The sequence below is a fragment of the Copidosoma floridanum genome, unplaced genomic scaffold (assembly GCF_036245765.1).
Source record: "Copidosoma floridanum isolate Cflo_tuat_1 unplaced genomic scaffold, Cflo_Japanese_pri ptg000001l, whole genome shotgun sequence".
NCBI lineage: Eukaryota > Metazoa > Arthropoda > Insecta > Hymenoptera > Encyrtidae > Copidosoma > Copidosoma floridanum.
Genome location: NW_028321878.1, coordinates 1,651,296 through 1,676,445, shown reverse-complemented (window position 1 = coordinate 1,676,445; position 25,150 = coordinate 1,651,296). Strand labels below are relative to the sequence as shown.

Sequence of the window (25,150 nt, the reverse complement as noted above, 5' to 3'; positions counted from 1 at the left end):
CATCGATAAAACATAATTATGGCGTTCTGTGGATACAAGAAAAAATTTAGTCAATTGAAAGGGCCGAAAAGTAGCTCTGATTTGGGGAAATTTGGCAGCCTGGAGGGGGTGCACGCAAAAACCTTTGACTTTTGATTTGGCTGCCTCCATATTACCTGATTTTTCAGAGACTTCGACATCCATTCAATTTGTCGGGAAAGTTCTTGGGAAGGGACGACGAGGGGGCGTTAACGAACTTGGAAACGGCAAAAATGGTAATAGTCGGAAGCGCCGAGAAAGAGGGAGCGAAATGATATATTATTCAGGTACTCTGTGCAAAGAAACGAAGGGAGTTTCTGCAAGGGACAGGATGAATCGCTCGAAAAAAAAAAAAGCCAGAGCTCTCTTATTTTTTTCAAACCGTGGTAGGTACAAAATTCGTTGCAAAAACCAAACGAAGCTCCCGAGAGCTTAAACGATGTTCAATCACGCCCGAGTGACGAACACTGGAGGGGGAAAAAAAAAAAACTTTATGAAAATTTATCGAAGAAAGTGTCGATAATTGAACCAAGATCCCCGAGGGGGGCAAGGGAAACGGAGGCGTTGCCGAGTTAATTGACACCCTTCAAGAGCTCATTGCCCCACCACGGAGAGGGAACTGAAGAGGAGGAATCAAGCCGTAACTCCGGTCGAAGGGAAAATCAGGAGCGATAGCCAAAATTTTTATTTTTTTTTTTTTTTTTTCAAAACCCCTCCTCCGAGGGAGGGTAAAAATTAGCCTTGGGTGGAGGACACCAGGGGCTCTCCGATTAATCACCCCGATAATGGTTACACGGAGAGTTATCGCCCGGACGCGCGAGTCTTGGCGAAACTTTTTGGTAAATGAGTGAATCGGAGCATGTTCAGGGGGGGGAGGAGACCATTTAGATATCTATTTCCAACTGTTTACTCCAGCTTCCTAGCTTAATAGACTATATGGTGTATTGTTCCGTGGTGGATCACGATGGCCATCATCGCATCTTTCCGTCACCCTTTCTCCCTCACACATTGATGGTTATCGATGGCGCAACTAAAAGCTTCTGGGAAAGGCCGGCAAATAAGCAGCCAATACACAAACACACACTTGTTATATGTACATATTATCCTTATCCTTGAAGCAGATGTATAAAAGATCGGATTCCCGGCTGCCGCGGATCGATTCGATGAAAGCCGATCTTCGATTGGCGAGCATCAGCTCCCCGAGAGATGTATACAAGGTACACACCAACTAAAGGGAAAAGGCCTGTTATAATTACAAGCATGAGGTGCACACACCCATACATCTCGCTCGCAACGACTACTGTAAGATACCCCCCATGTGTATATATGTATATATATATATATCCACGCGTGAGCTAAATATCATCCGCAAGTACAGCGGACACGTTGCAGTGCGCGCGCGCGTTTACCCAATTAGTTTTGAAATTGTAAATAAATTGCCAGGCGATTCCCTACTCCCCTACCCACCCCACCCCTCACCCCTAGATCAGGCTTTTTAATGCCAGCGCTGTTGTGTTATTTGCCTCGCGGGGGTCAACTGTATAGTGTATGTATATATAGCGTTACTGGAGCTGCAGCGACTGCAGGTGCGTCGTCGTACGCGGCTACTCTTAAACTCCTCCAATCTTATCCACACGAGTAGGTCTGTACATATATATACCTATTGTGTGTAATACGTTACACGTGTGGCAAGCCCCCCGCCTCGACTTATTGCACCCTGTGTATATGTGTACATGTAGGTATGTATACACTTAAATAGGATTGGTGCGTATATTTATGTATTTATACGCAAGAAAAGTAACTGGGTGCTGCGAGAGTGGGGTGGGGGGGGGGAGTCGGTTTTGCAATATTGGAATTCGCGCTCCTGCCTTTTTAGCCTTGATCCAGATTTTCCGCGCTTGTATATATAAGCATACACACCCATCAGTGCCTAAAAGCGTATATCCTATGTGTTCTCCGAGTCGACCAAACGTACCTACATGTGGAATACACGCGTGTATATTACACATAGAACAAGTGTGCTCGAGAGAGAGATCCTCTCGCTATGTTGTTGCGCCGTTGGTATTTTGCAGCCGCGGCAAACTGTTTGGCCGTTAAATTCCAATTGTCCGGCTATACGTGTGTATATAGGCACTACCTTTGCAGAGATACACACCTCGCGGGCACCAGAGAGAGGTACTCTAATCCCAGAACAAAGAGCAATTATTCGAAAGTCCGTGCGAGTATGTACGGATACCGATGTGTATGTCCATGGGTCTTGTGTGCCATTGTCGTATTTATATATATGTAACCGTTCGACGAAATCGTTAAGGTTTTACGTCCAGGGAAATAACGCGCGCTCGAATGTAAATTCTTTTTTTTTTTTTTTTTTTTTTGCGAAACGTACAAGTTCAACTGCCGCGTACTTACACGCGCGGTTGGGTTGTCGCGGCTTTTCGGTCTCGAATCCGCCCGAGTACGCGGGAAATCGAGGGGTTTATCAGGGAATCTGGAACTCGCCGAAGAATTTCTATATCGGCGCCCACGAAGGATCGCGTATGTATCCCAGTACACGTCCACGATGAACTTTGACTACCTCCTTTGTTCGAGATCTCATGGAGTCCAGGGTAGTTGTTCAACATAGTCCTTTTTTTTTTTTTTTTTTTCTACGCGTTTTGACGCGTCAAGCTGATCAAATTATCTACAATTTCAAGTTGTACGATGACGATCATTAATTTTGTACATAACAAAAATTTAGTTTAATACATTCCATCAATAACAGCGATACATTGATAATACCCGCATGAATTAATTTCATTTTAATATTAATACCCGCGTTGTGCGACATTTTATAATTATATGCTGCATCGATGAAAACACGCAATTCAATTGTAAATAGATAACAGGGAGTACATGTAATCTGCAGCGACAAAGCAAGTGAAGAGCAAATCGTGTGCTTTGAAGTAACGATTTGCGTCTGGGGAGAGAGAAGAGGAGGTAAAGACCGGGTTAACAGACCGATCCCGTCAGTCGGAGTGTGCGCCGATTTAAGATTCACTTCGGCGATGGAATCAGCCTGTCGAACTCGGCCCCGCGAACTTTCAGCCACGCCAATCGAGCAATACGAGGAGGAGCTCCGTTTGTACACAACTCGTACACAAAATCTTTCGATGCACAACGTCAGCAAATTGTACTTTTATGTTTTTTTTTTTTAAACGCGCCAATGGGGATGATGATGAAAAGTAATGGAAAAAAAGGGAGACGAGTGTATATGTAAGCAATTGTCTCGCGGAGGTAAGTATACGAAAGAGCGGTTAATTGGCGGGTCGAGACCGTCGAGACGTATAGAGAAATCAAAGAGCCGCCAGGCCCAAAGGACCCGCTCTCCCTCGGGGATGAAACTCCCTCGTTCAAGCCACTTAGGTAATATACGTAAAAGTCATCAGAGAGAGCTCACCTCTTTTATATATACCCTATACTCCTCATACCTATGTATACATGTATATTTTTTGTTGGGCCGCCTTTGACAAAATTTTTCGTCGCAACTCCTTTTTTTTGTTCTTACGGCTTGCTAATGTAATTCCAATTTGCGCGACCAAGGGTGTAAATATATATATATATTACACAGTTGATGGCTGAGCTGTGCAAATGATGGCTCCGATGAAACAAACTTACGTTATAATAATATACGCGTACACATTTGGTCGTGGAAATTGAAGAGGTACGTGCAGGTATGGTACGATGATGGGTAGGTACCATTAGTAACATAGCGGATGCGCGGTACCAGCACGTACATACACACACACACACACCTACAGCCACTCCGTGTAACTGGCGTAGATCGACGCGATGGGCGTACATAGGGCGAGTCAACTACCAGCGAAGGTGTTGGTGCAGCGAGCTGCCAAAGACATCAAAGCAGGGGCTGCAGACTGCAATCTACGTGTGCGCTCGTGCCCTGAGGTATATACAGGGAGGCTCTCACGAGCCGTGGATGGATCTCGCAGTCACTCGGCGGCTTTTGCCATCCATATAGCGCGCGCACACATGCACCAATTTACACTCACCCTCTCGGCTAGCCCTCGTTTCGTAATAGATGCACACGCACCCGCTATACTTATTACGGAGTCGCAGAGTTCAACGCTGCTTGAATTTCATTATTAATTTATACCCCCGCGTGCTTCTCTCTCCGTATTCGTATACGGATGGAGTTTTAACTATACGATACACTTACAGCGGACCCTTGATTTCCACTGATTATGTCGATTGCGGCCTATACATAATATAATTATTACGTAGGTGCACCTGTACTCGTGAAGCGCGTGCAATCATCATTTCGTACTCTTGGCAACGATAATTGCTTTTTCAACCCCCTTGGCGTTCTTTCGCGAGTATACACCAAAGAATCTCTGCAGTTGTTGAAAAAAAATAAGCCTTCCCGTTTTTGACTGCGTTAATACGTCTAATTGTGTATACCACGTAACGTTTTTCACTATACTAGCATATAGCTACCGAGTTAAAATCGTGCAGTACGACAACGTTGGTACAAGTCGTATTATGCGCGACAACGAGTAACACAGCTACATAGAAGGGAAGAAAAAAAAAAAAAAAAAAAAAAAATAGCCCACTCGGGACATTAGGGCTAAAGAGCGGGCGAATCGTCGCGAGACGCGGACGATAAAAACTCGCCCCCCCCCCACCCTCCCTCCGCGAGCCCATTTAGATAAAACGGGGCTCATGCACACGTCGCTGGGTTGTAATGCCGGGCCCGCAGTTTAGATTATTTGGCACTCGCTCCTGACTGCACCACGGCTTTTGGATTTCCGGTGCCAAAAACGTCTGACGTCGATTAACCGCGTGCGTGGCGCTCCGTAGTATGTAATCGTCGCGCGTTTACGACTCTGTTTTTTTTTTTTTTTTTTTTTTTGTTTTACCTACCCGTCCCAAGTAGTGGATAATTTGTTGCGAACCGAGAGCCCCGGGTCGGCCGGTGACCGCCACCCCAAAATGGGGCTATAGCTCTCCCAGCAAAACCAAGGAGAGAAAACGCGAGCCGGAGGCTCTTCCCTGCCTAAATACATACCTGTACACTCGCTCGCCTTCTTTTAACGGACCCACGCGTCTCGATGCACAATATATGCAAGCCCCCGAGGCGCCAGCCAACTACACTTTCAAAGCCTCCAACTTTTTACCCGCTCTTCTCTCGAAATAACTTCTTATATACCATCCAAGGGGAGCAGAGTCGTCGCGAAGTGGAACATCATTTCACGTCAATCGCCGGGCGCGCGCGACCAGACACGCGTCATCCTCCGAACGATGAAAAAAGTTGCGAGAGAAAGTATTATATAATAATAATAATAATATAAGGATGTTTTCTCAATTTGTTCGGATGAACATGAGTTTGGTTGGTGAGTGGTGGATTGGTATACGAGCGACGGAGGTGGTGAGGGGATAGGGCTGTGGGTTTCGTTATATTACCAGCGGTGTGGGCCGGATAAACTTATTGGTCCCGATAAAAGCGACGCTGTGGGGGCTTGCGTATATACATATACAACCGAGTCGATTTCGCGAGTCGGGACAACAAGTCGTACATCGAGTTCCCCACCGCCGGTGACAACTGTATGTGCCTTTTTTCGTTCCAAGGGAACGCTTTGCGGGTGAATAACGCTATACGTACACCTGTATACCGAGGCAATGATTTTCACTTTATCTTTTCATTGCAAAATTATATGTAGAGAGCAAAGATCGCGTTTTTAATTGCAAAACGTGTAATATTTAATCAACGATTTTGAAGAGAAGATAAGGGGGGGGGGAGTGTCGAGCTAGTGGGAGTACATCGTCACCTGATACGTATTTGTGTTTAATTATACAGATGAAGCCGAGGAAGGGGGGCTGCCTCTCCCTTTCGAGGAGCTGCAATTTATTTAGCCATCGTGCAAGCGTTGAGCGGTTACGCGTTACCTCAAAGGAAACAAAATTTTAATAATAATCTAATGATTGTTTACAAGATAACGTGATTTGAAATCATGAGATTTCAAATAATTTTTCCGACTCAACTGGTTTAATTTTCTAGTTTCTCTACTTAACAAAGTTCACGCGATCCCCCAACAACCACTAAAATATTTATTTGGAAGAATTTTGTAGGTATTTGCAGGCTAAATAGCTTAGAAAATTCTTAAATGAACAATTGTTGGATGAGTAATGTAAGCTTTGAAAAATAAACACCACTTGTCGATACATAAAAATATTGAATTTAACTGCACGTAACATACGTATAAAAACTGTCTCACGGGCATAAAGACGAAATCTCGTCTCTCGAGGACTCCAAGTACAATTGAATACAAAAGATAAACGCTTACAGTCCCGGACGTGCACCTAATTCCGTTTCAACTGACTTTTTTTTTTTTTTTTTTTCCTGACACGCTACGCCACGTCGTCTTCCATATATATATATGTAACGGGGTGTACACGAACTTGTCCCCCCACCGCAGCCCTCCCCGAGGAGGAGGAGGAGGAGGAGCTAAGATGTATACATGATATATATAGGTGCCTACGTGAGCTCTCTTTTTCTGCCTCTGCATGGCTATGCGGGAAGAATTTATTCTCATTTATTTCGCGAGAAAACCCTCCCTCTCCCCGAGACCGCCCGGCTCCGACGGCGTCACTGATAAATAATCGTTTGAATTAAATTATTCTTTTCTCGTACATAGTTAAAACAGTAAACCTGCTTTGACTCGTTCTCTTTTTTTTTTATCTTCTTCCTTTTTGAAATTCATACTCTCTACAGTTTCAACTTCGTACCACATACATAATAATATATAGTCATGATGGGTATTGGGAGTGTATAATATCGCAAGGCGTATCGTATATTGGTAAGTGTTTCGGGTAGCCATTTATCGGAAGGAAAGTGATTTATCGGTCTGTGTGTACATAGACTGTGCACAGGGGCGTTAGCAGTGAGCCAAGGGACGTCCGATTAGCGAAGCAACTGCAATACGCGCTCTTGATAATCGTAAAAAGGGAAAAACCAATTTTTAGCCAAATTAATATTAAGGCTTTATCAACATGAAATTAACGGTGCAGGGTATAGGGTAAACATCGTTGTATATATACGCGCGCGCGGGGATCACGAGATGTTTACGAAACATATACCGACTCATTTGCATCGCAAAGTAGAATGTATACGTTTAGGTGTCTGCAACCATTGGCCACCGCAGTTGGGTAAATATAATTATTCGAAGGAAAAACCGGCTCATAAAGCGAGGGTAATCGACTATCCGCTGCTCCGTAGATAATGTTTTTCAACTCGAAACTCGTTTATTGCGAGATGGAATAACAACAATCATCATATATTTAAGCTACCGGATAGGGATGTATATATATATACATACGATTGGACGAAAATCCGAAAACTGGAGAGAAAAAAGCCGTAGGTATTGGCATGCAATGATGTCATGTTACAGACACTTGGTGGTGGTGGTTGGAGGGGGAGGGGCGACGTATTTTTCAGATTTACTACTCCGAATAGCATCATTTCCCGGTAGCGCTCGCGTATATGTATATAGGATTTATCGAGTGGCGATTTTGTTCTACTCCTTCGCCCTCGTATTCTTGTACCCATACCGGTCGCCGAGGCTGCGCTAGGCGATAAAATCGAGTAGAGACGAGGAAAAAAAGGATCCTCCCTTTGACTTGGCTGTACATTGGCTGTCCAATAGGAGGGGGAGGCGGTTAAAAATAACGTCTACAAAATCAGAATACATATTATCTTTGGTATGCATGCATAATTCATGATATATGTTCTCGCGAGGGCCGGGTCAGGCGAGTGCACCGTTCGATTGCCTAAAATTAAACCCCGGGGGGGGAATAATAATGTTATCTCGTTGTTGCCCTTCCACTCGGTTATTTTCACGAACCAGGCCGCACTTTGTCCCGTTTTAGTTTCCTATACGTTTATTTTCGCGCGGGTAAAAGCGGGCGGAAAACACATCCCCTTCGTGGGGTACCAAATTTTGATCGCTTCATCGGATGAAAGTTACAAAATTCATCTCAACCAAGATAAAGACTACTTCAACAGTTTCACTTGCAGTGTCTAGTGATACAAAATACCATCGGCCTTTAAATCATGCGCTTAAGATTAATTCTGTGACAACTGACTCTTACACCGTATAACTTGTATCTCTCTCTCTCTGGTTCTAACTCTAGATGTATAATTATACTCTCTTGATTCATTTAAAAATCAGCATTGTATTTTTATCCTGCAATTAATTATGTAATGGGTCTTCTCCCTACGCAATTATTCTAATAATCACTTGATCTTGACATACGGATCGAGTCGATTCGACGCACGGTGTAAATGCAGATCACGCGTTTGATAGGCTCCGAGAGACCTCCAAGGGTCCTTCTAAACAGGTCCACTCGATTGTCCCTTCCTTTCGCACTACTCACTCTGGTAGATACAATTAGTCACGGTGGTGTTAATTATGTATGCTTACAGCGGAGCTTGCAAGCCCTATATTTCCTATTTTGTAAACACATTTCCAAGCCACGAGTGTTTTTTTGTTTTTTGTTATTCGACTCAAAGTGTGTGTATCCGTGTATATTTATGATCGATGTTCGGCGTCCCCTTATTGTTAATTGTATACCTACGTGCACAGGTATGGACGCTCTCGCTGTACATCGCAATGTGTATAGATATATATACACACGTAGATACATGTAGTGTACCTAAGCATCAAGTACAAGCGTGTCAAAAGCTAGCCTCTATCGCTATACGCTGGTGCAACACTGCTGTCACGGACAAACACTGCGTTGTGTGTGTGTGTGTGTGTATACAGGTATATAGATACGTGTGTTGGCAGATACCGAAGTAAGGCTTCCTCGGCTTCGCTCGTCGGCCCCCTTATCCTATCGCGCTTGCATCAACGTTAAAATTGTGCACACACGATGACCTGCTATTGCTTGCTTTTTTTTTATCCTCTCCCTCTCCCTTTCTCTCTACAGATACTCCCTTCCATTGTTTTTCTACACGCTTGCGTAAGTAATGAGTGTATATGCATTACCGATCGATCGTATCTCTATACGTGTACATTTATACATAGATAGATACATATATGCACGTGTGGCGTTAAAAACCGTACATTATAATAATATATTTGCGTCAATGTTATACGATATTAGGATCATGATGATCATCGCCCAACGCAAACGACGATATCTAATAAGTAACCGAGACAAATATTTACCTCCAAGTTGGGGTTTCGAGATGACGCTCTACGTGGAATATCGAGTATATCTTGTACTATCGGCTAATAAAGTGTATTTACACGTGTATATAATTATATATACAGTACCGGCAAACAAGTCTCGTTTACCCGCGAGTGGTAACCCCAAGGGGTTGCCGGTTTACATCGATAATTTGCCGGTCAACGCCAAACAAGCTCTCGTATTTGCACCCCAATACATATATGTGTATACAGCGCAAGGAGCATCCAATAGCTGTATATGTATATATAGAGGACCCCTGCAATCCGAGCGGTCTCCCTATATATCTCTTTGTCTTTGAGTAAGTTTATTCAAAGTCCGTCCCCTTTTAGTTCTCCCAAATCACGGCCCTTAGCGGTACAACGGTGTTCTCAGTGTTGCACAGTGAGAGACCATCGCCCGGAAGTTCTCGGGGATCAATAAGAGCCGCTCGTCCAGTTGCCTGATTGTTTAATGCTCGAGAGGCTGAGCTTAATTGGGCGACCCTTGTGTGGTTTGAAGAAAAAAAAAAAAAAAAAAAAAAAAAAAAAAAAAAAATCGTCATTTTACGTATAGGTATGATAAGGGGCCTGCCCTCCCGTTGCTCGGCCACGGAACAGTAGATAATCCCTCTTTATCCTGGCCCACGACCCCTTAGCTCGAGCGTCCACTTCGGAAGAGTCTTACGACCGTCCGGAGTGAGATTAAGAGGGAAAAGGGCGAAGGAGCTGTCATCGCGGAAAAGCTTTTTCTCTCGCTACGCTGTACGTTTTCCACAGATTACCTAATGGGGAACAATGCCGAGGGACGGCCCGAACCCTACACTTGGACTTTTTCTGCGTCGAAGTTTATTTGATTTGGTGCGGAAAAATAGCGTGTATATGTACAATAGCTCCCCTCGAGTTTTGTTATTCCAGGTGGTTCAAGTATCCGATAACGAAAATAAGGAGCACAGGGGTAGGGAGGGTGTAATCCTAAATAGGGAGGGTGCTCTGGCGAGGGGCAAAATATTTATGCCCGTTATAAGTGGAAAACCACGCATCAGCGAAAGAAACAAACGAGTGCAAGCGGGAGGTCCTCCCCAAGAGCCGCAAACAAGGTGCGATAAATTCAAGAGAGAGCAGTTTCTTTTTTTTTTTAGTTTTCGACGCTGATGAATTTGATCCCGGGTGTAAATCAAGCGCGGGAGCGGAGGGGCGGGGCGAAAAGATTAAAGTGAAATATGAAGTCGCCGAGAGGAAGTTGAAATTCGGTTTTCCCTCCGCGTGTACACCCTGTAGAGCCAAGTCGTCCCGTTCGAGAAACTATACGTGCATACACGTATAAGACAGGAGGGGGGGAAGGTTTCTCGGCTGACCGTCTCTGGTCTCGTTCTACTGCGGCCGTTGCACCGTGTGTTTATACGTATACGTATAGGTAATACCGTACAAAAGTGTGCCCGACACCACGTCCGGGCTATCGGTCATGATCCCGAATGAATAATGCATATGGGGCCAACCGGCCGGCTCGCGGTATATGTATGTATAAGCTCTTTCTTTCTTTCGGTCTCCAGGCATCTCTGCTCTTTCATGTACTCCGCTCTTTCGCAAGGGCGCCCAACTGTAAACCATATACTCTATATATAAACAAGTACAGCTTTGCCCCATACCCACGCACGCACTCCCTGCCCCTACACACGTGCTAATTACCACTGCTAACGGTTGACCGCTAATGAGTAGCTTTCCTCCTCCTCCTCCTCATTGGGAAATTCCGTTGATACCTACAATTAACGCTCCTTCTGTCCATCCGACTTTTTAAATGTCAACAGTTGCCCCGTGATACTGCGGAAATGAGGAAAACCCACGCCCGCGAGCAGTAACGTCGACTCCGAGTCGTTTGTAAAACAATCCTGCAAATCTTCCCACCCTCTCTTGGTCCGTGGAAGATCAGCAGGACTGTTTTCGTCCTCCACCCTCCCCATGAATTTCGTCGCGTGTCCTGTGCTCCCCCCCTCCCCCGAGCTCCTTCAACGCCCCGTGCGACATGACTTGTATTTATACACTTTGGCCTCGCTTTGTACGCCAGACGACAGCCGAGCCGGGCTACTTATCTACACCGACCTACCCCACCGTGTACCTCCGAGCCTTGCACGGACACGTATATACATGTATGTATGTATTCGCGCTTCCCCGCGCTTCTTTCCGGAAAAGCCGCGCGCGTGCATCTGTTATCGCGTCCCTACAGGGTGCGCCCCAGTGATTACATATATGTTCGCATATAAATATACTGTCTTCTGGGTGTAGGTGCTTCGTTCACTGGAGGGAGAGCTCGGTTTTCATACCGTACAGGTGTATCATACTTATGTTCGCTCTACCCATTAAATTGCACCTCACGACTCTTTTATCAGGCTCTTGATTGTAGTTTTTAAAGAATAAGAAAAAAATCATAGAAAATCTCACACCATGTGATCCGAACTCGGCGCACATAGTGCATTGATAAAAGGCGTTACCCTCAGATACAAGAGAGGGAAATTTTAAATTTCCAAGCAGAGTCCGGGGAAGTAATATAATAACACCGATATCCGGAACGACATTCCGTGGGTGTGTACGAAGGGTAGCTCGTGCGCGTCTATACGCTAGCGTTTTGAATCTCAAGTGCGCAACTGTCGGATTCTCGGCACGTCGCGTATGGGACATTTAAAAAAAAAAAAAAAAAAAAAAAAAAAAATTCTCTTAAACGACGAGGGGGAAAAAAATTGAAGGCGGATTTAGACGAGAGTCCAGATAATCCTCGGAAGAGGGGAAGCTCTTTTATGGCGATATAATATACATATCGACGGCGCGGAAAATTTTCAATGAGGACCGATTGCTGGACCCCCCTCTTTTTCGTCAATTAGGAAGAGGATGGAACTTTATTCAAAATCGAAGTTTACTTGTCCCCCAAGTGGAGGAGTTAATTAATGTAGTCGGCCCACCTGCCAAAGTAAGTCAACCGGAACGAAGAAGATAAAAGCGAAAAGTGATAATTGAGCGCCGAGCGTAAATTAAATTTTCCAATGACTCTTGGATAGTTTTTACTTTCCAAATGAAGTTACCATTGCGACTGAGATGGTTAGGTATAAAAAGCCGTATCCAGACGAACGAATATAAATCGTCATTGGCTACCCTATACTGTAAATGCACGTGTTAGGCATATATAAAACTATAGTAAATGGCCACTCGAGTGACCGCAGCTGAAACACCGAACGGAGTCTATTATGCTTGGAAATGTACCCGAGACTCTAGCTTACCGATCCCCCTATACTAGCGAACCGAAATCGTCAACACCTTTGTTGACAGATCCAAGCGAGTGGTACAAAAGACAGACAGAGATGACCGAATGGGGGGGGGGGGAGGATGGAGTTTGCTTCTCTGCTGGCGTATACGTGCAAGCGGACCAAGAGAGGAAATAAATATTCAGAGGGAAAGAAAAAAAAAAAAAAGCTCGTGCGAGTACACGGCCATCCGGTGTGTGTATATACGGGGACCGCGCGGTAAATCTCGCTCCCTATCTTCCTCCTCTCGATGCTTTCAAGTATTTATGCGCGTTAGCGGGGAGATTTCCCCGGAAAAGAGGAATCCACGTGTGTTACTCGTGATGCCTGCGGCGAGTAAATTCCAGGGCACCGAGGACGTGTTTTTCTTTCCGCGACGTTTTACCTTGCGCATACAGCCATTATTTGCCAACGCCTGCTTTTTTTTTTACCCTTTGGCTTTCACGTTTCACCAGGAGTTGCGAATGACTTTGTTTCGAGCACCGATGGAACTATTATATTTTGGTGGGGAGCACTACAGGGGGGAAAAAAAGGGAAGCAATGAGCGACAACCGGCACGCGCGCGTGAGTGAGTGGCTGCTCGCGGGAGGCGCGCGTCACCTGTACATGTACGACTACACGCTCCGTCTGTTCAATATCGCGCCCGTGGCTGCTTCGATGCGGAGGATTTTTTTTTGTCCACAAGGTAATACGAATGCGCGGGTGTGTGTAAATAAAAAGTTGTACCGAAAACGGGGCATAAATTCACGGTATTATCGTTGACAGGACACAAAAAAGGGAGAGAGAGAGAAAAACAGTTTACCTTTATTTAAAAAAATGACTGTACCTGCGCCACGAGCATTTTCATTCAAATAATATACACTCGATGAAAGGGTACTAAATATTTATGGGCGGCAACGGTACAAAAGAGCATTACCGCCGTGGCGCGTAGTAGCGGCTTCTATTTTGCGGGAGAAATTGATCGTCGAGGGGAAACGCAATTAATGACGCTGGAAAATATTGAAATTTCCCGGGGAAAAAAAAATTCAAGCGGACGAAGATAATAAAGTTGTATACATAGATTCGCGCAGTGATGGAAGTTGAAAGAAGAGATGCGAGGAACGTCCCCGATAGCAAAGGATGGATGGACATTTTTATATCAAAAAAAGACCATCGGCATCCACGACTATGTGCACATGTATGTATGGCTATCTAAAATACTTTGATCTTTAAAATGTGGTTAGTTGAGCAAAGAGGGTTGTAAATTGATATAGATTGTCTCCTCCACTTTTTCGGTAAAATTTCCCTCGGCTGCAGGTCGAATATTCAAAGTAAAAAATATAATCTATAAGATTGCATTGACCTGAAAAACGGTGGGTGCGCTCGAAGGGAGTGGAATGATAATTGAACCGAGTAATCTCAAAGCGAGTATACTTAGCCGCGAGAAAGTCCAAAGGGGCGAAACAATCGAGCCGTCGTTAGAGGGAAAATTGACCTTTGGAGTGATCGGCGCGCAACGTGTCAAGATTCCAAAGGCAAAAAAAGTACCACGACGGCCGGTGGAAGGGTAACGGGGGAGGGGGTTTAATGACTTTGGATCAGGGGGGCTCTGGAGGTGAAGCACATAGGGGGAAGAGAGAGAGAGAGACGAGCTCGTTGCTACAATACCTGACGAGGCGAAATTTCTTTGACGACCGAGCTTCGCTCTACTTCATCCACGGCACTATATACTTTGAGTTTCTTTTTTCTTTTTAATTTGCAGCCGATCCGAAGATTAACAAAACATTTGCATTTAAATGGAAAAGAAAGGCGAGAAAAGGCGAAGCACTTACCTACGTATACACGTACATTTCGTCGGCGCGCTCTAATTGCATCAAAGGGACCAGAGCGTCTATCCCCCTCGTAATTCATTTTCAGAGTAATTCGAATCTAATTAAAACTAGCGCGCGCGCCTTGACACGGAGCAGCAACAGCATCGCCGAGGGTACATGGGCCATTCCGCCGAAATTTCCTATAGTGGCTTCTCTCCCACAACGTTGGGCATAACATGTATAAGGGGATATTATTTGCGAATTCCAATAAATACAACGTGTCGTTAAATTATGTCGATACATTGATATGAAAAGCTTCTTTTTTTTGGTCTCAACAACGAGAGGAATATTGGATGATAAAAAAAGTGCTTTCCAAGTATAGTTTCAGCGAAATGGCCCCGTATACCACCCAACCACAATCGCATGACTCGATTATGGGTTTTCCCTGTCCGTATGTTACGGATGACGCAGTTAAATCTGTCCAACTCCCCGATACCTCTCCTTCGTCGTCGTACAGTTTTTTTCCCTTCTTTTTCGTTGCATTGGTATGCCAGACGCGCGTGCGAATACCGCTCCGGTGTATACGTATGATACCAACCAAGAGAGACGCGCTCTGTTTTATACACATGCACAGAGGGAGGATTATTTCGCACTGGGTGCAGTCTAATACGATCCCTCGCGCGCGTGGGGCCTATAGCGAAAACAACAGCTGGTACACGGCACCTAATTGCCGGCTTGATAAACGCGTCCCGATTTCACAATGAATTGTTATACATCATCCAGTAATTTAATGTAACCCATGGGGTATGGGCGTGGTTAAACCCTGTACACCCATGTGAGTGGAGATGATGAAACAGACGACGATAATTGTGTCGCGCGACTAAAATGATATTTAATGTTCTGATGCTGTATCTGATATATACTTATACGATATATTATATTTATGTGTACGCGGGACGTATGTGTATACTTATTGATTTCGTTGCAGGTGCGATATTTACGGAGGATCAAAAGGACACGCCCTCGGAGTTGGCGTTCAAGTACGCCGTGTACAAAATCAACAAGGAAAAAGTCCTTCTGCCGAATACCACGATGGTGTACGACATCCAGTATGTGCCTAGAGACGATTCGTTTCGAACTTCGAAAAAAGGTGAGCGAGTGACATGCAGTTGCTCGCATAACTCTTATTTTATTTTTTTATTTATAAAAAAATGAGGAAAAAAAAAGTGTGCCTGCGCCACTCGATTGTTACACTAATAAATAATAAAAAAAAAAACGGAGTAGAGTGTGTAGATGTCCCCGATAGGGTAGTTTTTCCTCTCGAGTCTCGTGCAGCCTCTTTGGTTGAAAAAATGTCGTCGCGAGACCCTCGCGGCAGCTGCTTACTCTTCTTAATAATTTAGCCCTCGAGCCGAGCGAGAAGTGGAGAGGCGCCGCCAGCATGGTGATAGAGCATGAAGCCTCGGGGCCTCCCCTGTACGTATACACACACACACACCGACGATCCGATCTATCGAGACTCGCGCGCTCTGCACAGCTTCTTCTTCCTCTCTGCCGGCGACTCGTCAAGGGCTCGCGAGCGACCAAGTGTACGTGCCACGGGGCGCTGGAAATCAGGTTAAAGCTTTTCGTTGACCTCGATGCGCGGACTCGATACTATCCCCCACTCGTGATCAGCTTCGTTTCACATTGTCTCCGAGCCGAAGGGGGTTTTGCTTCTCTGTCTTTCCCACCCTTTTTTTTTTTTTTTTTTTTTTTCTTCTTCTTGTACACGGAAATCGGTGTGTAAAAGTGAAAAATCTGCCTTTCGCTCTTTTTTCATATAACGCGCGCATCGGGGAAATCGTACATGTAATACGTGAGCCGTGACTCGTGCGGGGATCGATCGCCGGTGCCTGGAGCGTGGAAAATTCAATTTGCGCGACTCTATGCATACAGTTACATATACACCCATGTACGCATCGTGTGTGGCATTTTTTTTTATAATATTACATCTCCTCCCCAGCTTGACCAGGTGATTCATCGGTTTTTGCACTTTTGTACATCATACACATAGGTACGTAGGTATATCGAATTGAAACTCTCGCACTCGTTAGTTCTGCTCTGTTTGCCCGATCATTGTTTGCCGATCGCTATGAATGAATATGAAAAAAAAAAAAAAAAAAAAAAAAAAAAAAAGATGAAATATCAAACTCGGATACCTCTACTTTTTTATGTACAGTGGATAAAGTGAAAATAAAGCAGGTGTATATGAAAACACAAAAGGGGACCGGAATTTCACAAGATAAAATAAGCACGTGTCGTGGGGATGGGTGTACGTGTGCGCAAATATGTATTGAGAAAAAAACGAATTGCCTATACGATATACACGTAGAAGCAGCGACAATAGTGGAAAATCCAAGCTGCTGAAGCATACACACGTGTGCGGCAGCGGTGGTCAGCACCTATACGTATACATGTGGCGAGACACGAGAAGCATTGCTCAGCATCTTTCGAAGAAACCACCAGCAGCCGAAGCTTTACGTGTACTTGTATGGAAACGAAGGAGATCAATCGTCACCTCGCCGGGGTTGGTGGGAAAAATGTTGCGTACATGTGTGCGCGAGGAAACGTACATTCTTCCTCTCTCGGCACGTACCTCACCTTGCGGACGATGCCTTATCAATTTTATTTTTCCTTTTTTTTTTTTTTTTTTTTTTTTTTTTTTTTTTTTTTTTTTTTTTTTTTTTTACTCCATCCATAGTTCCGTGCTCCGGGAAACGTGGGCCCTGCACGTGACGCTCCTTTATTCGCCCGCGCCACCGATGTCCAACTTTTTTCTTTTTTTTTTTTTCCACCTCGAAGTTGAATTTTCCCCCACATTTGTATTTATGTAACGCTGCGAAAACATAAATATACATACGCGCGTTAATTTTGATACTGTATATGATAGAAAAAAAAAAAAAAAAAAAAATGGCACTTTGCAGCCTGTAAGCAGCTGTCGCGCTCCGTGCAGGGGATATTTGGGCCGGCGGACTCGCTCCTGGGCGCCCACATCCAGAGCATATGCGAGGCCCTGGACGTGCCCCACATCGAGGCCAGGGTCGACTTCGAGCCCGCCTACCGGGAGTTCAGCATCAACCTGTACCCCGCCCAGGACCACCTGAACCGCGCCTTCCGGGATCTCATGTCCTTCCTCAACTGGACCAAGGTCGCCATCATCTACGAGGAGGATTTTGGTCGGTTGCCCTCCCCCCTTCATTTTTTTTCCCCTCCAATACGAATGATATCTCGTACCACCGTGTGACCATTTTATGACCACGTATCCCCTATGCAGTCATCGGTGATTAGAAGCAATCCGCGATGAACAAACCTCTCGTTTCCTGCAGCTCCGCTTGTACAACGTGCTATAACGCAGCCCTCCGACCCGGCTAAAGGTATATATATATGTATACAGCTGGACGCGCGCTTTGGAGGAAACAATCAAAACGAGGCGAGGGAGAGGAGAGAAACGAAAACGGAAGTAGAGACGAGTTTCAACTTTGCTCGTTTCCCGCTCCTTCTTCCTTCTCCGGTTCCAGCCCTTTTGCCCTGCGCTGCGCCCTTCCAAACTTCCCTTTTTTTTTCCCGTTTGCCGCTTGTTCGAGCTCTCGGATTTCCCTCAGGGACCATTATGTTCCCGCCCTTTTGAAGTCACACGGTGCGGTACACGAGAGGGCTTGGGCTCTTGATCGTTCGATTCATCGACAATACAGTTGGTGGAGAAAAAAAAGAAAAAAGAGTTTGATCATATAACACACGTGGTAACGCATGTGATTTTATTGGGCGTAGGTCTGTTCAAACTGCAAGACTTAGTGAAATCGCCGCCTTCGCCGAAAACCGAGATATATATCCGCCAGGCTGGACCTGGCTCGTATAGACAAGTACTCCGAGAAATCCGACACAAAGAAATTTATCAATTAATCGTCGATACGGATCCCGTGTACATGCCGCTATTCTTTAGAGCAGTGAGTTTTCCCTTCAAATTTTTCGTTGCGTTTTAGGTATTTTCACCTTTTTTGGCCATTTTCAGATATTACAGCTACAGATGAACGATTATAGGTACCACTACATGTTCACGAGTTTCGTAAGTCAAGCGTGCCTCAATTTTTACTTATATGTATAGTTGTAGCATATCAAAAAAGTTTTTTCTTTTACTTTTTTTTTTTTTTTTTTTTCATCGACGATCAGGACATCGAAACGTTCGATCTCGAGGATTTCAAGTACAATAGCGTAAACATGACTGCTTTTCGACTGGTCAACTCGGACAACTCCGGGGTATCCGAGACGCTGAAGCAGCTGGAACGATTCCAGCCCATCGGACACGCGATCCTCAACAGATCGGGAATCATACAGGTTTGTTTTTACACGCGACTCTTGCACACGCGAGTGCCTTTTATTTCTATTGTAGGGCAAAAAGTGCAGTGAAAATAATTTAAACAACTATATTACAACTGGAGTTGGAATTTTCAATTCAATAAATACCCTCGTCTTATTCGCACCATAAAACGTGATGATTTGCATTTGAAGAGGTTTTATTAGGAGGAAAGAAAAAATTTGTAGCTCTTTTACTCTTGAATTCTAAGGACAAACTCTGGTTTTTCTTTCGCGTGGAAGTATTCACGGACAAAGTTTTAGATCTTCTTTCGCGTGCAAATTTTTTTTTTTTTTTTTTTTTTTTTGTATCGCACACCCTTTTGACTCCAGCGAAATCTCGAGATTGCAACAAAAAAAAAAAAAAAAGAAAAAAAAAATTAAACCACTCACAAACCGTTTATTGTTCCAATTAACCTTGTCGTTCTCAGGCGGAGCCAGCCTTGGTGTACGACAGCGTCCACGTGTTCGCGCACGGGCTGGCAGCGCTGGACCGTAGCCACGTACTCCGGCCCGCGAACCTCTCCTGCGAGAGAGAGGAGCCCTGGGACGACGGATTGTCGCTGTACAATTACATCAACTCGGTGAGCCAAACGAAAAATTCCAAACGACAAAAAAAAACAAAAAAAGAACCCATACCTAGCAAAGGAGCTCGCCGCCAAGCCCAAAAATTAGCCCCGAGAATACTACTTTGGGGCGCGAGTCCGTAAAATTGCGGTGAATGACGAAAGGAGAGTGTAGGGGAGATTGGAATATACGGTGGTACACAAGGTGGTGGCTGGATTCTCCGACGGCGCGCCACCGCGTCTCTCCCTCGCGTGTATACGTATACACCGGGACGGAGAGCCACGCGAAACTACTGGAAAAGTTATGAGGCTAGACAATGCCGCGCGACTATGTGGAGCGAAACGGGACTCTTCTCCCGCGAATTATTCGGTAGGAACGACGACGAGCGACGGCTTTTTTCCCTTTTTTTTTTTTTTTTTTTTTTTTCCCCTCCCCCCAACCGCGTCTCGGTCCCAACACCGTCGCTTCCTTCCTCCCTCGATCTTATTATAAGTTTCCAAGCTGCTGCCACTGGCACGCGCGTAAAAAGCGCCTTTGGAAAAGTTGCTCGATTTTCGGTGACGTCGTTGCTGCATTAACTGCCCGTGCTTTATATTACCGCACCGGAGAGGTTTTAATGAAAGCTGCAGCCGAAATCGTCCAAGTACGTGTACATATATATTTGTGTACCGAGATGACGAATAGGAGAATCAACATGGCTATCCTCCCAGTCAGATATTTTTTAACCAGAACTAATCGATAACTCAAAATCGCTATGTCTCGGTAAATCATGCAGATATCGCGAAATGAACAATATTTGGTGATCACGATAATATGAAAAGAAATTTTTTTTTTTAAATGCGTGACTTTGGCAACTCAAAACAATTGAATAACTCTATTTTTAACACTATAATATTACTTATGCCACACAAAGTCTGAAAAAAGTAGTGGGGAGCCTCTAATTTTGGAATTTTTTAACTAGAAAAATTCGAAAACTTTAAATCGCTATATCTCCGTAAATAACGTAGATATCGCGAAAAGGACGGTATTTTGGGATCACGACAATTTGAAAAAAAAAAAATTTCTCCTGCAAACAGTAGGACTTTGGACTTTTCAGAACATCTAAATATTTATTCCTTATACTCTGATATCACGTAGATTAGCTTATTATACTATATAGAGCCCGAAAACAGTTAGTACGCAGTTACAAATTTGGTGTAATTTACTGAATTACATACAATAAATGTCAAAATAACATTAATTTTGTGTAATCCCTTTACTTAAAATAATATCAATAAATCCAAAAAATTAGTGTTTGATAATAGCATAAGGCTACAATACAAAAGATTCGTGTAGTTGTTAACAGGACGTTTGTGTCGAACACAAAACATTGTGTTGCCTGTTTAATTTTGTACAACAGATGTTTACTCAAATACTCGAGTCCTGTACTTTAGATTTGTTTTTGGATGTCCCTCGAATTCGCAGTTCTACATGTGGCCATTATTGATCAAAGTCCCAAAATACATCACACAAAAAGTAAGAAATAAAACACTGTACGACATTCGCGGTACGCAGCTCCGATCCGATGTAGACGATTGTTTCAATCATACATGGGACAGGCCAAATGTACTCCCGACCGAGCCGGCAGATGTATTTCTCTCTCTTGCCCTCGATCCGCGCACGGACAAGCCTATACGCGCTGTTGGAGTGTACTTTAAACGCCATCGCGAACCCAAGTTTTGGTTATTAACGCCGACATGGATTTTCCTTTTGAGAACTTTCTCTCTCGAAGCCATCAGCGAGTTGTTATTTCTCGTAGTAGATACCTGCAGTAAAAAGTACGGGTGTGCGCGTGTACAAGCGATGGGAGGGAGGGGAGGTTTTCATCCAATCTCCAAAGTTTCGTAATTAAAGTAATGAGGTGTTGTACGGGAGGGGATGGAAAATCTCGGGAAATACTTTTGACAATGTTTGCACTGCGATGATTGTAATGTGTATATATATATATAAATGAGATCGGGATGGTAAAAAAAAAAAAAAAAAAAAAAAAAAAAAAAAAAAAAAAACTGACACGGTCTCGCACAGGCGGGCTTGGATGGTCTCACCGGGCGTATCGAGTTCAACGAGGGCAAGCGCACGAATTTCAAATTGGATTTGCTCAAGCTGAAAAAGGAGGAGCTGGTCAAAGTTGGCGAGTGGAGGCTCAACAGTGGGGTCAACATATCGGACGTCGGGGCGTTTTACGACACCACGGCAGCCAACATTACCCTCGTTGTCATGACGAGAGAGGTATGAAAGAAAAAAAAATCGTCATTCTCCCTAAAATCTGATCTACGTATTTTCTTGTTTCCAATGCAACGGTCGGAGCAGGAAAAGCCGTACGTGATGGTGCGGGAGGGGAAAAATTTGACGGGGAACGCGAGGTTCGAGGGGTTCTGCGTCGACCTGCTCAAGTGGATAGCCGGCCAGGTGGGCTTCCAGTACGCCATTCGTCTCGTGCCGGACCACATGTACGGCGTCTACGACCCGGTCACCAAGGAGTGGAACGGCATTGTGCGCGAACTCATGGAAAAGGTTGGCTCATCATTTCCTCTCTTTTATTTACGTGTATCAACAATCATTTATTACAAACAAGTTATTGAAAACTCACCCCAGTAACGATTCAATCGAAAAAAAAAATTTTTTCTTTTAAAATGTAGAAAAATCCATAAAACGGTTACGCCCAAGTTTGCGTATGTACGTCCTACCGAGGGCGGGATCAGATGGTACAAGGAGACGGGCTTGCAATTTCGATTTCCTATCTTTATAAAATCTAAATAAAAAGACTTGCTCGAATCCGTGCAAACAAACGCATACCTTTGGCTCACAACTGCAAACGGCAATCATATATGAATAAAAAGCCCCTTTTGAATCACAAAAATCCATTTCTCGGAGCTTCCGTACGAGGAGCCAGATGATATGATATCCCACGAGTGGAGCATCTAATGGATTATTCAAGCAGATAACGCGATCCACGCGGAGGCTGCCGCGCTAATCTTCTTGATATACATTTGCCCCGCGCTTAATTAAATTTCTCGTTCATTTTTCATGCTTCCACGACGCGTAACCTCCGATGGTTCAACCACTTTTTAATTAAACAACCGCGGGATTCGCTCGCGTAGGAACTTTTTTTTTTTTTTTTTTTTTTTTTTCTCGTGTAACTTTAATGACCCTTTTCCCCGTAAATTCGGTAAAAATAATTTTAAAATCAGTCCATGGCGAGTGACGCCCGAACAATGAACTCTCACCTCAACAGCTAACTACTCGTGTTGAACAATATACCGTTGTCCGGCCCGACGAGCAAGTTGAAAAAAAAAAACTCACCGGTGGATGACGAGCCATCCGAACGTAAAAATCGATCCGAGCACTGACCCCGAGAAAGGGTGCTCTGGAGCGAAATTCCGAGGGCGCGGGTCATTATAGCGCGCGCGAGAGATCGACCGATCGTAATATATAGAGCCCATTACTACTGCACTACACGGAGCTGAGCTATATCGGCTCCCGTGCATTTATTGCACTCGCGTTGACCTGCCGAAGCTTTTAGAGGTGCACAATATCGGTACAGAGGTGATCGGTAATGGTGTGTGGCTATGAGACCGCGAAACTGCTTATGCTTGAAAATAGTCGACTGCGCGAGAACCAGCGTTGGAAACAGTCCGGGCAATTTGTTGCCAGAGAGTAAACCAAATTGGCGGTGTAATAAAATGAAAATGTTGATGTTGTTGGTCATTTTTGAGGAAAATCGGTTTTTTTTTTAGCTTTTAAAATTTGAAGAACCAAACTATCGTATACAGTCACTCTGAAGTGATCTCGAAATCAGGGGAAAAGTAAGCAAAAGCTGGATGAAAAATTTATAACGCGTAGTTCGATTTATAATGAGGAGGGCACGTGGAAAAAAAAAAAAAAAAAGAAATATCCAAAGTCTCGAGTGAAGGTTGATTTTTTTTGCGGAATCTCTCGTCGCGAAGGATATACGTTGTATTGTATTAAGGTGGAGGGGAAGGAAGAATATGGCCCACTGGAAGTGTATTGGGTATAGTCAAGGAGCGTCGTCCGGGCCACTCGAGCTTACTGCTCTCGGGACGCTCGAATGGCCCTGAACGAGATCGGAGGGGGAGCGGTAGGTGGCAGCCGAACAAAAGCGACGAGGAGCTCTCTCGTCCTCGCTGATGCTGCTGTATTTAAAGGCTCGACGCACGAAATGCCAAGGCAATAACCCATCGGCGGCAGCCCCTACTTCTCGGCTCAAAGTCAATTTTATCAATTGCGCTTTTGTGCCACGGACTTTCGAGTGCTCGATGGCACTCGATATACCGCTCCCGATAAATATGTATATGCAGCGCTCGATCTCGAGGACAAATTCATACCCCACTGCTTCTCTCTCTCTTATTTTCTTTTTCTCTACCCACCAACTGATTCACCAATAAAGTCATGGAAATTAATTAATTTAAACTTTTCCACATCGTCCCTTTTCCTTTGATTTTTTTTTCTCGTAGTATTGGCAAGTAAAAAATGTGAAACGTCAAAACGTGTGTGTTGCAGAGGGCCGACTTGGCGGTGGCGTCGATGACGATCAACTACGCGCGCGAGAGCGTCATAGACTTCACGAAGCCCTTCATGAACCTTGGCATAGGTATTTTATTTAAGGTGAGTCCGAGGTATTGTATACATGTGTTACAGCTTGCACAGAGCAACGAGAAATCGATCGGCGCGCGTCCCATGTATGGAAAATCTTTTCTCTTTTTCTTTCATCCGACCGCGTGGTGCATACCAAATGCAAGGCTTTCTAGTCGATCTCGGCCCAACGGGATCCTTGGAGGGAAGGTCGGGCGATAAAAAAAATTGTTGCTAAGGGTGTATACGCGTAGAGGGGCAAACAAGACAATAAAGGCAGTGTGAATGAAGCCAAGAGAAGGTAAAACGGAGGGATTGTCGGTACAGGTGCCGTCGAGCCAGCCGACGCGTCTCTTCTCCTTCATGAACCCGTTGGCGGTGGAGATCTGGTTGTACGTGCTCGCTGCCTACGTCCTCGTGAGTTTCACCCTGTTCGTGATGGCCCGGTTCAGCCCGTACGAGTGGAACAACCCGCACGCGTGTCCCGCGGGCGAGGCGGTCGAGGTGGTCGAGAACCAGTTCACCGTGAGCAACAGCTTCTGGTTCATCACCGGCACGTTTCTCAGGCAGGGCAGCGGGCTCAACCCCAAGGTATAACCAACGAGGTGCTTCCCTCTTACTCTATACCCATCCGTACCGATAACAATTCATTGCCTTGCTTAATTTAATTTTTTTTTGTTTCTTCACCCTAAACATCGGAAAATCGGTTATTTCGGCTCTCTTTGGTCCACGTGTATCATTTATATTATATTATTAACTCATGCAGGCCTCCACCTCCACTCGTGTTTTTTTTTTATCTGGCTGTTGTCGACCCTTTGCGTATAGCTGATGATGGGGTATACCTCCGAATGATAAAATCGTAGTGTAGGAAACGCCGGTTTGCACGTAACTGTCGTTGGTGATGCGTCGTTTGCGGTCACTTGGCGGGTGGCGCGAACTACCCGCTAGTCGGTGGTTGACCGCGACCATCAGAAGCAGTGGGGGCTTTTACTCGAATGGCCCGGACGCGCCGATGAGGATCTCGAGTGGTGCGAGAAACGGGAGGATGATGAAGCGTCGCTGACCGAGTATAGGTGCGCCAACGAGTGCACGCTTCTGGTTCACGGTCGGCAGCCTCGCGGGCCAGCGACCTCGAGCCCAAGGTAACGGCGCATAACTCCGTGGTGGCCATCGATCGACGCGACGTGTGTGTGATTTATCGCCGATTTCCCCAGTGCGCGAATCAAGTTATTTATCG

General features: G+C 44.9%; 1 protein-coding gene across 1 annotated transcript in view; it reads left to right on the top strand.

Annotated features, from left to right (window-relative positions):
• The window catches only part of LOC106636346 (glutamate receptor ionotropic, kainate 2), a 37,254-nt gene that overhangs the window by 2,355 nt on the left and 9,749 nt on the right, over window positions 1–25,150 (top strand). The window contains exons 2-11 of the mRNA XM_089588629.1: window positions 15,311–15,472; window positions 17,289–17,540; window positions 18,133–18,308; window positions 18,374–18,427; window positions 18,532–18,696; window positions 19,146–19,298; window positions 21,346–21,549; window positions 21,631–21,834; window positions 23,842–23,946; window positions 24,241–24,504. Coding sequence (XP_089444755.1) covers window positions 15,311–15,472; window positions 17,289–17,540; window positions 18,133–18,308; window positions 18,374–18,427; window positions 18,532–18,696; window positions 19,146–19,298; window positions 21,346–21,549; window positions 21,631–21,834; window positions 23,842–23,946; window positions 24,241–24,504 — 1,739 coding nt within the window. The remainder of the gene's footprint in view (window positions 1–15,310; window positions 15,473–17,288; window positions 17,541–18,132; window positions 18,309–18,373; window positions 18,428–18,531; window positions 18,697–19,145; window positions 19,299–21,345; window positions 21,550–21,630; window positions 21,835–23,841; window positions 23,947–24,240; window positions 24,505–25,150) is intronic.